The sequence below is a fragment of the Echiichthys vipera genome (genome assembly GCF_963691815.1).
Source record: "Echiichthys vipera genome assembly, chromosome: 9".
NCBI classification, from domain to species: domain Eukaryota; kingdom Metazoa; phylum Chordata; class Actinopteri; order Perciformes; family Trachinidae; genus Echiichthys; species Echiichthys vipera.
Genome location: NC_139834.1, coordinates 7860989 through 7875844, shown reverse-complemented (window position 1 = coordinate 7875844; position 14856 = coordinate 7860989). Strand labels below are relative to the sequence as shown.

General features: G+C 42.3%; 1 protein-coding gene across 2 annotated transcripts in view; it reads left to right on the top strand.

The window, feature by feature from the left end:
• Positions 1–14856, top strand: part of plxna2 (plexin A2) — a 188329-nt gene that overhangs the window by 64862 nt on the left and 108611 nt on the right. For both annotated transcript variants that reach the window (XR_014593339.1, XM_083919826.1), the window contains exon 4: positions 12891–13025. Coding sequence is in view for 1 of the 2 variants with exons in the window: in XM_083919826.1 (XP_083775952.1) it covers positions 12891–13025 (135 nt within the window). In the remaining variant the exon portion in view is untranslated. The remainder of the gene's footprint in view (positions 1–12890; positions 13026–14856) is intronic.

Below are 14856 nucleotides of genomic sequence, written 5' to 3'. Positions count from 1 at the left end.
GCAAATGTCCTTTGTTCATTCAGTTATTGATTTTATAAAGTGGTTGTGATCTATAAGTCTTTATATTCCCTGTGCCCTTGCAGTGTGTGTGTGTGTGTGTGTGTGTGTGTGTGTGTGTGTGTGTTTGCGCGCATGTTTATGATTCAGCGCTGATCCTGAGGCAGGCAGAGTGTGTATAATAATGGAAGGTTGACATTTAAAGCAGTGTATTTAGTGCCACTGAATTAGCATACTTTAACTGGCTGGTCTATTCCTTCTTGAAAGAAGCAGGCATTAAATCCTGACGCAAGATTGCTGGGCAATTTTAAAGAGCTTTAGTGAAGATTCATAGACTACAAAATGTGCCGGCTTCTCTCACGCGCGCATACACACACACACACACAAACACACACACACACACAGACACACACACACACACACACACACACACACACACACACACACACACACACACACACACACACACACACACACACACACACACACACACACACACACACACACACACATACACACACCTCTACATTCTCTGTCTCTCCTTCTTTTTCAACTTACTCTGACCTGTGTGTATGCTGCTCTTCTATTCTGCATACGCAGCATTTTCCTCTGCTGCCTCTCTAGAGCATGTGTATGAGTTATGAGGGGATGAGAGAGGATGGGGGAGTGTGTGTGTATGTGGGTGTCTGTGGGTGTCTGTGGGTGTGTTTGTGGGATAAAGGGAGATACTCTGTCCCCAACACATGTCTCTACTGATGAGTATCTGTGATCCCCTGGTCAACAGGAAGACGCAGGCCTGTTGCTGTTTTGCATGTACAGTATAATGTGCACATAGGGATACATAGCTGAAGTGTTTGAGCATGTGTGTACAAATATGTGCATGTCCGTGCGTTTGTGTTGCCTGTAGCAAAAGTCATAAATGTGCATAGAAATGTTGAGAACACAAAATCATAAGTCATTCTTCACAGTGTTTTCTAATTAGCAGGCGAATTAATCAAGGCCTTGTTTACTGCTCTCACATTGAACGGATATGCCTGAAAGTCATTAGCTTGTTTTATGTGCAGACAGCATTACACATGCTCGCTCGGACATAGAGTGGAAGTCATCAAGGCCGCACTGGCTCGGCTGAATTATTTATGTACAGTAGAGCAATTTTTTAATTTCAATTAGTGATTTGCTTTTCATGTGCATTGCCCTCAAAGACATTTAATGCTAAGCACATTGATCTCATTGGTTGGGTAATTAAACCACACAGACACAAGCATACAAACACACACTCACACTCATTAATAAGTATAGTATAGCATCAATTATACAGCACCGCATGAATAAAATCAATCAAATAAGGGCTTACTCGTCTCATTATTGCATTTCAAACAGTAGAAGATATTGTGTTACACAGGTTGCGGTATTAAGGAGGCTATTTCATCACCGTATTGTGGATGGTTTTTACTGATGTCTTTCACAGTCTGATGAAGTTATTCATTTCAAATATTTTTCATGACACAATTTTGTGAAATTGATTGAGGGAGTATAACTAAAAATGTGGAATATCGATGACACAATGTATGTATTTTATATAACTAATAATCATAAGAAATAATAATTTCAGCTTTTTATATTTATATTGTGTATAATGCCTAGAAGACAATTATTCCTGCCATTATTACTGTAACATAGATTGTATCAATTTATTTTAAATTAGTTCCAGAAGTAGCAGGGCGATCGGTGAGTACAGACCTCTGCTAAGGCATGGGTGGCACCCAGAATTCCATAGTTACATGCTATTTAATGTCCAAAACCTTATTATGAAACTAACAGTGCATGGATTGCATACTACTTTTGGTCAGTTATTACAGAATGCAACACTAGACACTAGGTTGGCGTAATATCCCACAATGCAATGCTATAGTAATGACTACGACTATATAATGTGATTTTGGACATTGCACACTGAGTTGGGGAGCTTGTTTTTCCGATTATTTTGACACTACATGATTGCAGTACAAATGCCCTATCTTGCAGTGTTAACCTAATTGAACATAATTTGTGTACCCACCCCCTGATTCCGATCCACTCCAAAATGGCCCATGCTACACCCATCCACCAAGTGTCATGAAAATTGGTCCAGTAGTTTTTCCATAATCCTGTTGACAAGCAGACAATAAATAAACAAACAAACAAACAAACAAACCAGAAAACATAACCGTCTTTGTAGATGTAATAATTATGCAAGCTCAAAATGGAAAATGTGAATGAACCCCTTTGCTTCAGCATAGACAAATAAATAAATGTGTGGGCTGGGTCCCCATCTTGCTGTTGTAACGGCACCAAAAAGCTGTTAACCTATGGAGATAAATCAGGTTTAACTAGAGTCATGACCTGACACATCCTGTTTGTATCCTCAGAGAGTTTTTGTGCTGGAATGCTGTTGTTTCCTGGCAAGCTGATGTTACCGTATGTTCTCACTGGGGGAAACCAGCACTGGAACAACCAAAAGTCCCCTTGAAGGACATGACTAAAAAATGATCGGCACACTCTGTTAACCAGTTCATCCTGAGCCAAAGATGGCCCAAACAATAGCCATGACATAACAGTTTTTAACATCTCCAAGCATAACTATACACACGCACACATATTCACACAGACACACACTTTCAGTTGATTCCCCGCTGATCTCGTGCCAAAGGGGAGAGGGGTTACCAAGACAACCCTTGTCCAACACAGGGGTTTTGGCCTGCTTTTCTTGTGAGCATGTTGAATAGGGTCAGACAACCCCCCAACCCCCAACCCACACACACACAGCTCAATAGTAGCATCACTGTCTCCCTGCAGAGAACTGATTGGATAACCTCTGTCCCTCAGAGTTCATCCCACTTTCTTACCCCTCCTCTCCCCTTACTTTGTGTCCGTCAGCCAGTAGAGGTTAAAGGTCCACAGTGTGGTGTCCATCTTATACTCTTGTCTCTTTGTGGAAACCTACAGGAGGACCTATTATCCAGTGGCTGCTGGGAACTTGGTAGGTTAAAGGTAATAAGAGGTGAAAGGTTGTGATATCCGTCTCTATGGAGATATCTGTGGTATGGGTTGGTTTAATGGTGTTGGCGTGATGCCATGTGAAGAAGCGATAAGCCTCCTCACATGAGTAATTAGGCATCTAGGTACTGGTTCTCTAACCTCTGTAGCATTCCTCTAAACTAATCTGACATTTTCAGTGATAAATGATAATTTTGTTGCTCTTCATTCTGATTGATTGAGTTAATTATGTGTTTGTGCGATAAACACATGGGCAAGTAGGTTCCTTCTGAAAAAAATATATGCTCATTTAAAGAAATAAGTAGCTTTTTCTGATAACTTGCAGGAGGCTGCACACAAGTACAGTACAAACAAAAACATGATAAGGACTTATTGACTGATAAAGGTGGCACCAAAAACAACACAAGATTATCCCGCTCTCCAATGTTGAATCTGTCTCTTATAGGGCTCAGTTTCAGTACTCAGTACCTTTATGGTATCCACCGGAATAACCCAGTACCAAGTAGTTTCAAGACAATACCTGCATTTGATCCTTTTTGAAACCAGATCCAGAAAAGAAAATTGCTAAAAAAAAAATAGATGCAAAACAACCACAGAGATACAAAACAATTACAAAGACAACAAAAAATGGACGTAAAATGACTACATAGAAACTGCCTAAAAATAAGTGCACAGTGACCACAAAGAGACCCCAAAACAACTAAAAGTAAACTCTTTTAATATGGGTGCCTTGTTCCTATGCAGACAGAGTGGGGGTCCTCTAACATGTCTGTGCCCAGGGTCTCACTGTTCCAGAATCTGTCCATGCTTCTCTCCATGTATCCATCTTTCTGTTATGCTTGCAAATCTCAATTACCCCTGATTATACCTCACCATTTTCCCTCTTTATGTCTTTTGCTTCTCCCCTCTTCGCTCAATTCTCATTACATCTCACGTGCGTATCCGTAATATCTCCAGCACGTCAAAGAGGGCCCACATTAATGTGGCCTTGATGAAGACTTCATTGAGTGTCAAAGCCTCAAAGTGATGTAATACATTCATCAATAGCATGCTCATTCACCACTATGCAAATACATCTCAGTAATAGCAACCACAGCATGAAACATATAGGGAGGTTATTCAAGCTCACACACATTACAGGTGTAAAAGGTGGGCTTGATTGAAGTGCTTTTATATTCTCATTTGCTGCACATATCCCGCTGGCGATAATTTCCCAGTATCTCACTTCTACCTGCCAATCTTGCCCCACATTTAAATCTCACAAATCCAGTGGGAGAAATTGAAACAATTTCAGTTAATTTGCCCCTCACCTGAACCTTTTTCTGAGCTACTTTTTTTGATTTGAATATCTTTTTGATCTACTTTGAAGTATGCTGAGGGAGAAAACAGGAGGTGTGATATTTTCTTCAGGTTCAGACGGTTTGACATTCCTGTAATAGCTCTTGACTAAGCATCAGTGTATTGTCTCGGTGTACTGCTTGTGATATTCGTGTGATTGCTTTGTCCCTCTGCATATTTACAGCTTTCCTTTCTTCCTTCTACACCTACATCACAGAAGCAAGAGCTCCACCTTTGAAACATTTTTTTCCCTGGAGAGGAGGCTCCATTATTACAAGTCAGGCTTTTGTTAGAGATCTTTTTTTGTTATAATAACATGGAATTATTAAATATAACTGTGACAGAATGTGTGTAAGCCTGTGGGCTTTCTTAAAAAAATAATCGTTTAAGTGTTTTGTCTTGATGTCGTATATTGTGAAGGTGCTGCATGTACATTAAACCCCAGCTAGGACTAAGTACTTATTATCACCAGTGTTGAAATGTGAATTCTGCTGGGTTCTTTTTCTCACCTCTCCTTTACACGTCGTCAATTTTCCTCAGAAACATCCTTCTTTTCCCTTCTGTATTTACTTTATAAATCTCATCCCTCTCTCTCTCTCTCTCTCTCTCTCTCTGTTAGCTCTCTCTGTTCCTCTACTCGTCTTTTTTCAGTTAGGTCAACTAATAAAGGAAAACTTATTGTGGTGTCAGCCGTTTACCTTGCGAATGCAAACCATTTTTCTCTCAGCGTTTGAGTGCCAGTCGAGTAGAAAGAGTGGCCTTTCTGTACTTTATGAAGCTCCATTTTTGAGGGCTAAGCAGAAAATCCCTCCCACCACATCCCTCCACGTTTGCTCTCCCTAAACCTTCTTGGCCTGCGTCCATCACCGGCACGCTGGCCCCTGTTCAGTGTTTTAATGTGTAGCTAAATATAGGCCTCACATTGTGCTGCTGTACTTAATATGTATGTTTGGGCTGATTAGAGTTGAAACCCTGATCTCATCCTACCACAGACCCCTAATGCATGCCGCGGTCTCTGGTTTCTATTTAAACTTGGGGGGCAAAACAGAGGAAAGTGCTGATATAATCATGTTTAGGTTTGTGAGTTTTGTGACCACGAGAGAGGGCAATATTACAGAGCTAAAAAGTGTCTTGGATGGAGCTGTTATCCTGGCAGGCTGTTGTAAGATTGGTTGTTAGGACTCGCTGGGATTCAGTTGAATAGGATGTTTGCTTTTGATATTCCCTGACAATCAATGACGATAAAAAAAAATTGATGATCATCATGTGTGATTTGTTAGGTACAGTCTCAAGCATTTCTGTCCAATCAGATGAGGAAAGATGTTGTAGGAAGAGGGTTAACTGCTTTGTGCATGGAGCTGGAGAGGCAGATCAATAGGCTTTATGGTGCCTGGCCAAAAATATGAAGTAATTGCCCCTTCTATTGACTAAGGGCTCAGGTCATTTTAGCAGAAATTGTGCTGTCATATGAGCAGTTTAGGGAGAGAACTACATTTGTGTGCAGTCTTTGTCTTGATCCCTGTGTCTTTCATTTGCCCCTCTCCATCCCTATGTAATCTGTTCCTCCCTTACATTTACCTCAATCTCTGCATCTGTCCATTTTCTCTTCTTCTCCTTTCTTCAGTCTCTCCCTGTCTTTCCTCATGGTCTTCTCCTCCATCACTACGGAGAGGCCTCTCTGACCTCGCTCTGTCCGATGGGAAGTGACACATTGCGCGTATAGGCAAGCAGGCTAACATACGCCTTATGGGAGCTTATATTGTACAACAGGAACAAAAGAGACGGCGTGCTGGGCTGGCGAGAGCCTTCACGCATGCACACAGACACACATTTATATACGCAGCACAATTCTACATGCCGCTCGCTACTGACACCAGAATTCTTCAGCCTGACACTGGTGATGGATTAGATGCGTTATCGAGGCGGAGAGAGGCTCTATGTTTTCTCTCGGTGTGCGGAGAAAAGAGAGAGAGAGAGAGAGAGACACACACACACACACACACACACACACACAAACACACATACACACACTCTCACGTACACATGTAGGCAGCTGAATAGCCTGCATCCATTCCACCCGAAGTAAAGAAATACAATAGCAGTCTGCTAAATTTCAAGGCGAGTTTCCAGGACAGACATGTGAATAGATAGAAATAGTGAACTTGATTGGTACACTGTATTCTGCCAACTGTCAAATACAGTTGATTTGTATATATTTGTGTTTGTGTGTGTGTGTTTGTGTGTGTGTGTGTGTATGCCTCTATTCTGTTAAACAGAGGAAATATGGGTGCATTTGTGTGTCTCGCTGGTGTCTGACTTCTGGTGTGTTGTGATAACCCCCCCACCCCCCGGGGTGACTCACACTTCCAGTCCACTCACCCTGATGCAGCCCCAACTCAAGCCCAAGGGGAGTGACTTCATCCTGGACATTATACATCCGTCTCCAGAGGGGGCTGGACAACAGATCTGTCAGTACACCTCATACCCCCTTGCCACCCGTCTTTCACAGCCGCTGTGCAACATGCAGTACTCACACTCACATGCATCTACCGAAAGACTGTGACACACTGGTAAATGTTCACTTTGGAGCGGTTAAAAGCAAAGGACAAATTATACGTATGTGTGGGTCTTTTTCTTCCTCAAAGTTGTGCTTGCGATTCAAAAACCGATGTAGCGAGAGCATCCGGCTGTCACAAACGCTTTTCAAATCACTGATGCCTCCTGACAAGCTTCACTGGCTCTTAAAATGCTGTCAGCAGTCTGTCACCTGTCATCTGGCCCAAGGTACCGACCAATCTCAACATCCAATTCAAGGCCATTTACTGGGGCTAAAATTGCTCCCATCAGACATATTGGATTGGATTGGATAAGGTTTATCATGGTCATTGTCAGATCCCTCTGACCTGTGTCTTTTTCAATCGGCATGATGACCCCTATACAAACGTACTACTAGAAAGCTCCCTTTTTCCCTCAGTGGAGCCTCCTCTTTGCATCTCTGTAAAGGGTCATTGCATTGAGACAGAGTGAGACAGTGGTGGTGGTGTGCATTCGCAGAATCTAATCCGTTGCTTGGGATCAGCCAGATAAAAGCAACGCCTATCACTTCAACACCCAAGACTGTTGAACTGGATTAGCGTAGATGCAGGAGATAGCTCCCAGGTTACTTAGGGAGTTCAACTTTCACTCTCCATTCTCTCTCTCTCTCGTTGCACACAATTTGGTACTGAGCTTCAGCTATAAAAGCATAATCTCCATAAAATCAACTCCCAATATACTATTCTGGTACATGGTGTAGGTGGAAGACCTACAATTTGACTCTATCCTATCCTGGTACAAGGTGTTGGAGTGTGCCACACACTGTGGTTTTGGTAAAGGTTCCCATGTGTGGGTTTACAGCCTGTTCTGCCAGCTGAGAGATGGTGGTAAAATAATGCACACCCTCAGATGGATCTGTATTGGTGCTGGCAGCCACCTGCATACATGTGGGTCCTGTTTCAGAAACACTAACCTCCCTCAAGGCTAAGGTTAGAAAATAGCTTTTTTTTTCCAAACGTGAAAAGAAAGCAGCTCTCAGGTTAATAGCTAGCAGCTGTGGACATTAACGGACAAACATTCTTTAAAAATTGAGTAGATAATGTTGAACAAACAATTGGAGACAAGCTGTAAAACAGAAACCAAATCAGTAAATCTACAAATCATTTCTCACAGTGTTTTGCTTTTACAGTTAAATTTAAACACTGGTTTAATGTATCAGTTGCTTTTCATGGTGTAGGATTTCACATTTTGGAAACTGATCATTTTGGTATTTTGCATAATGTTACATAACAGTGTCTATAGGCTTCTATCTCCAAACAGCAGCATCCACAATGCACTGCAAACACACGTTTGATGCACTTTTAATGTGGATTTATTCAGCACTTTTCACTCAAGCAAATTGCTTCACACAGACTCACACGGTTGGGGATCCAGTGTCTGGCACAGTTTTCAAAACCAGTGAGACCAAGAGAGAGAGAGAGAGAAACAGGGAGAAAGAGGGAGAAGGGCAATTTGAATTGAAGTTTGGTCAATCTTCAAACGTTTTTTCCAGGGTGCTTACATGGTCTGATCAAAAGCACCCGACTGGCACAGGCCCTTGTAGCCACAAGGGGAGGCCTCTGATGCCGCTGCCATGGTTTCCCTGCTGGCCAAACCCCCATCTCCCACCAGCTCATGTCCGACTAGGTGCTGCAACATTAAGTGTGTACATAGAAAGAAAACTTCCTTTATCAACCTTTTTTTTGTTTGGCAGAATGTGGCAGTTTGGGAACATTGCTCCTTAAGTAGTAAAATGTTGGTATATGATAAATTGTTTACAGTGAGGCTCCTGCTGTCACGGATAAACAGAATATGGTCTGAATATGACAAAACCAAAAATTTGAATTCAAGAAAACTTCTGTAATGAACATTTATACATATTTTTAAGTAACACACAGCTTTTTTTTTAAGATGATTTTTTTGCCTTTATTTTGAAAATGGTAGAGAGAGAGAGAGAGGGGGGGGGGGGGGGGGGGGGGGGGGGGGGGGAGAGACATGCAGCAAAGGGCCGCAGGTCAGAGTCAAACCTGGTAACTGCCTTGAGGCGCTCGCTCTAACCACTGAGCCACTGGGCGCCCCATAACACATAGCTTTTAATAATGAAAATTAGATAAAAAATTTAACAAACATCTGATGCAGTAAGCCAGCCCCCCTAAATGCTGTGTGATATCAAAATATTCAGTATACATGACTCAAACTAAAGAGATCATAAAAACACATTATTTAAAGGTCATTCTCTACACGGCAGTCCACAGTAAAACATATTTTCTGTGTGCTAATGTGGAAAAAAATAATGAAAAAGACAAACACCCAATTTGTAACCTCTTAACTGAGAGAAAAAAACAAACCCAAAACATCTAAAGGGAACATCACATGCTCACAGCTGAAGTGACAAATAACTCTCCCCTTAAATAGGTCCTCCAATCTACTGTACAGTTTAGGCAGAACCATATTCTCTCTCTCATTCTCCCACAGCTAAAACAGGCAATGGAAATGATACTTCATCAGAAAAGATCAGAACAAACAAGATTTTAGATACCCCCCCCCCCCATACCTGGTTTAAACCATGACATTATTGATGATGTCAGCAAGATCATAAAAGCAGCGTTTGATTTCCACTCCCTGTTTAATATAGTCATATTAAATTCCCCGTATACGGACAAAATCAAGCACGCATTTCCTATTTCATTGCGAGTCATGTGGGCTTCAGAGGTTTTGGGGGTTCTAGCTTGTTTCTATAATCGCACTACTGGGCTATAAACTGTAACAGTGTTTTTATACAGGAGTTATAGTTTGTGATCGCTCTGATCAATATTTATTAATAGCCTGCATTAGAAACGTGACTTTTTTTTCTGGGCCAAGTGCAGGGAAATATTGAATGGAAACGTAATGTGAAAATATGGTGAGCCAGAACAGTCAGAGCAGAAACTTTTATTCATGAAAACTAAAGCTTAAATCAATAATTGGACTTAAACAATACTTGTCTGAGATTTGTGTTATCCAAAAATATAACTCTAATAAAACATTTGAACTGCAGTTAAGAAAATGCAGTTAGTACAGCAAGTTATGTGAAGAGTGGTTTGGATTTTTGAAAACTAAATATAGCAATTTATAGCTCGCTGGTTAAGAAGTCCTCCTACTCTGGTGCCTGGGGTCATTTATTTCTGTCCTTAGTTCTCCAGGCCTCTCTCGCACAATGCTTCTGTTTGGTTTGTATATGAGAGATATCGCATGTCATATATGAATTTTATGAATATTCGATAATCATACGACATACAAGACTGCACTTTTTCTTTCTTTTCACCAATATTTACCTCCCAGGCCTTGGTGCCTCTGGGATACATGCAGAATGTTTTTCAACACTCTCGTCCATCTTCACCTTTTTTTCCCCTTTACTCACTTTACTCAGTTGCGACTCTCCGCTGTCGCTGGTGATAGAGAGAGACCAGCTAATGGCTGTGGTGTTGAAATGGTGGACCGTGTTGGACCAGACCAAATTCAAGGACAGCTCTCTGGGGGCAGCAAGGGGTTGTTTCAGTGGATGGGTCTCCTAAAATAGAGGCGCAGTAGTATTGTCAAAGGGCTTGAGGGTATGAATCCAACCTGTTAGCAGTCTTCTCACCCAGCCTGATAAATAATGCAGGGTCAAATGGGGCAGACAGGGTTTAAGTACCTGAGAGAACAGGCTAAAGGTTTTAGAATAAAGTGATGCAAAGGAAATGGATGTTTCAGGACTGAGAGGCGCTCAGGTACACATTGTGGGCTAGTACAGTAGTGTGGGAGTGTGGTGAAATGATGGAGATTTTTTGACAGAATTATTTTTGGTCCGAACATTGTTTTTTCCATTTACTTGCCTTAGACTTAATGTTTACATTTTCCTCTTCTTTATTATTATCTTTGGTCTCATTCGCCCACCCAGATGTGAGCCTGCCCTCACTTTCAACCAACTCACCTCACACACATGCACTCATTTCTTCACTCACTTACGATGTTGTGGGTGTGTGTTTGAGTCTGCATATGTGCGAATGTAAAACACTGTGCAAGATTTACTGCCACTATAGAAATGCGCCTTCTTAATGTGGAAAGTAAGTGGGTGTGTTTGTGTGTACACAGTTGGACAGTGTGGTGGAGTGCTTGTCAGTTATGTTGAATTAATTTTCTCTGTGTGAGCCATAAGCTTTACAAAAGAAGCAGAGACTGAGAAAGAGACAGTTTTTGTGACTGGGAAAAAAAGAGAAGGTCATTTATTACTTATATTTTTTGTACACACCTCCACACTCCTGATTAAATGTGTTCGCTTAACAGCACAGTTAACAGTTTAGTAATTTGCTAGGCGTGCTAAGATAGTGCTTTTGTTGTAGTGTAACCAAGTGTTTATACCCCTGTCTGGAGAGTAAAGGTTTTGTTCTGGACACGCTTTAAGACAGCTGTTTGTGTGAGCATGTGCTTCTGGCCAAATGTGAATTTAGAGGCCCCTGGACAGCGGTGAGAGACTGTGTGATAGCGATCAGATTTAGATGAACTGGCTTGTGGGGGGTGCAGGTCGGGGTTATCTTGTGATCCCTGGTGGCAGCAGCCTGCTTGGACACATATCACAGCATGACAGACTGCTCCTACGGGTGCACACACATAAATGCACACACACACTCGCTGAAACAGTAGAACAGAGAAAAGCACTGGTCTGACTGCGGGCCACCGACATGCTTTATGGATGAGCATATTTGCTGAGGTCTCCCTCCACACTGCAGTGTCAGTAGACCAGATGAAGACTGGCATGGCCCCCGCATCCTGCCTCTCTCCTCCTACATATGGTTTTCACATATGTCTACTTTTTCGATGTTTGGTTTAGCCTGCCAAGGTCAGACATAGGTCGGCTGTAGAAAGCTCAACCACTTTTGAGCTCTGCCCCATAACTGTGCCGCCTGCTGTCGTGCACTCGGCTAACCCTTGAAGCTTTGAAGGAAAAGCTCCGGGGGCTTTGTGTGAAACCTACATCACGTTTCTGCTACTTTACCATCCAGCAGTTTGACACACAAAGGTCTGTGTGTGTGTGTGTGTGTGTGTGTGTGTATGTGTTTGCCCATTTGCTCACATACCCCCTCCCAGTTGATCTCCTTTTGACAGACATATGACCTTGACTTTCCCCTCTGTGATGTTTTATAGAAAGTCTGGCTGCTCTTTGCTGCTGTCACCATCTGAATAGATAGATGAATGTTTGGGTGGAGGGAGGCAGGCGGGGACGGACAGATGATAGAGCCATCAGCTTTCACGGGTGGAGGAGGGTCTCGTGACATGTGACATCACAGAGACATATCTCTCGCCCATCAGTATCACGAAACCCCCATTCTGCCCCCTCAAGATTTACTGTCCTAGTTATATATTTGTCAAACAAGGATCTGATGAATAAAGAAGAAACATGGCTGGCCTTGGCCCATTTGGGTCCGGGAGGGTCATGTACCTAGAGTCGGTCATTAGAAGGCTTTTTCACTGTTTTAGTATGTAGGAGGTCTTGGCCTCAAGTTCAAAGCTTTACTGTGTGAATACATCACTCTTCGGGAGAAAGGGGGAAGGAAAACAGAGCTAAAGTTTCACAAAGATCTAATAATATCAGCACACAATTGTTGACAGTTGTTGTAACCCCATCCTCTGTGGAATCCTAGGGGACTAATATTTACCTCATACCATGAAATAATTTAATGAGTGGCACACATTTTTGGGGAGTTAAAAAGAAAGTATGTGCTTTTTTCAATACTTCACGCAGCCATGCAGTATTTCCATCTACCTGAGTCTCCGACCAGCTGAATGTTAACGATAGATTGATTTGCAAAGATTATTCAACCGACGTGTGACTTTTCTGTCAATCATTCTTCATCTGTTTTCCCACTTCTGCTGTCATACCGATATAAATAGCAATCATTGACCCGTTTGTGGTTTGTGTTTATCAGATTCGCGTCGACGGGCCTCCTCACGGCGGCGTCCAGTACGAGACGATCTCGGTCATCAAGGACGGCAGCCCCATCCTGCGAGATATGGCCTTCTCCCTTGACCGCAACTACCTCTACGTCATGTCTGACAGACAGGTAGGTGTTGGAAAGATGCATGCATGCAAACATCTGTCCGCTAAGTGTCCTCTCGCAAGAGAATGGATGGTTTCAAGTGTGTCTTTGTGTGGATATGTTTAAATGTCAAGAAAAGTTTGCGCATGTGTGTATGTGTGCTCCAGCAAGGCCTGAGATGGCCCACCTCTCAGCAACACCAGCACCACCACCCTCTGTTAGCTATAAATAACCTGGGTGGCACAGCAGGGGACGTTGTGACAGCGTTTGATAATGAAGAAGAACAATGAGGGCAGGGAGAAAAGAAAGAAATGGAGAGACATGGAAAAGAAGAGAGAGAGAGATAGAAAGATGAAGGGCACTTGCCGGCTGGCTGACTGAGGCAGAGTATGAGAGGAAGAGTGATGAGGGAAAGAGGGGCAGCTGGAGTAGAGTATGACACTGAGCGAAAAAGAGAGACAGAGTGCAAGGTCATCCTTTCACACTTCTAATGAAGTGACACAGCATTTCGGGGTGGGTGGGAAGCAGCCGATAGCCATCAACGCAGCTGACATACTAAGTAGGCAAAAGGCGAGGGTAGACAAGGGCGGAAGGGGGACGCAAGGACAGAGAAGAGGCGAGGAGATGAGAGAAGAGAAGAGGAAAACTCGGTAGGATAGAAAAGAGAGATGAACAGAGGAGAAGTGGTGAGAGGAGAGGAGGAGCAGCTGCAGGGGAGTGTGCAACGCAGCAACCCCAGAGACAGACGGACGTGCAAGGCTGTCAGTGTGAGGTGATAGATTGCCGTCCTCTCTCCTTATCTCCGCTTTTTACACACTCAACAACTGTCTGGCCAGGGTTTACAGGTTAGGGACGGTGGATGTGGTGTGAAGAAGTTATTAAGACTATGGTGTCCATTACTGAGAGAGGAGTAAACAGTTTTACTATGATCTACAGTTTTGTTTCCTCCTCAGCGTCTGTGCCTAACACATAGTTGTGCTGTTTGTGATTTGTTGTATTCCACTCTGAAAAGAACAACAAAGAGAGCACTAAAAAGTTGCTCAGTTTTAGTCAGACACTTGCCTGCTGTGAGAATAAAATATAACAATGTCAAATGCAATCACTTCACACAAAAAGCTCCGTACTTCAACCAATATTACTGCTGAGATTCTTAGTGAGAAGGATATCTGAGTAAATGGTAGGCCAAATAAAATCCAATATCTTTTTCATTTTGCTGAGTATTATAATAGTAAATCTAGTATTTGATTGTATTTTTATGGTTATCTCCAGGATGAGAATTAAAATCTGCTTCACCATGCACAAACACAATTTATGCACATGTATCCAGGGGTGTTGCCAGGGATTTTGGGCCCCATGAAAAAGATATCTCATTGGGCCCCACCACAGGCCACGCCAACCCTACACAACTGGTGTAACCACACTTTCAGAACTGATTGACCCCATCCAAAGTTTTAGATAACTTTCACCTGCAACTCTTTTGTAGTACAAATACTAACTGTTCAATATTTACTGAAAATATAGAACTGTTCAGAAATGCATGCAACATTCTTCAAGTGGAATTCACTGTTTAATGCAAGACTGTAGTCATCTATATAATACATGGTGCTAAATGACATCTTTAGACGTTGTAATAGGGCTGCAGCTATCCAATCTTTTTGTAATCGAGTATTCTACCTATTTATTCCATCGATTAATCAAGTAATCGGATAGAAGGAAATAGATACTGTATATATATATATATATAAATATCACCATAATCACCATTACTATCAAAAAATGTATTATGTCTGGGGTAGGCCTATTTGGTGTGGTAACCTAACGGTATGGGTGTATGTTGAAGGCAATACTCTCACAA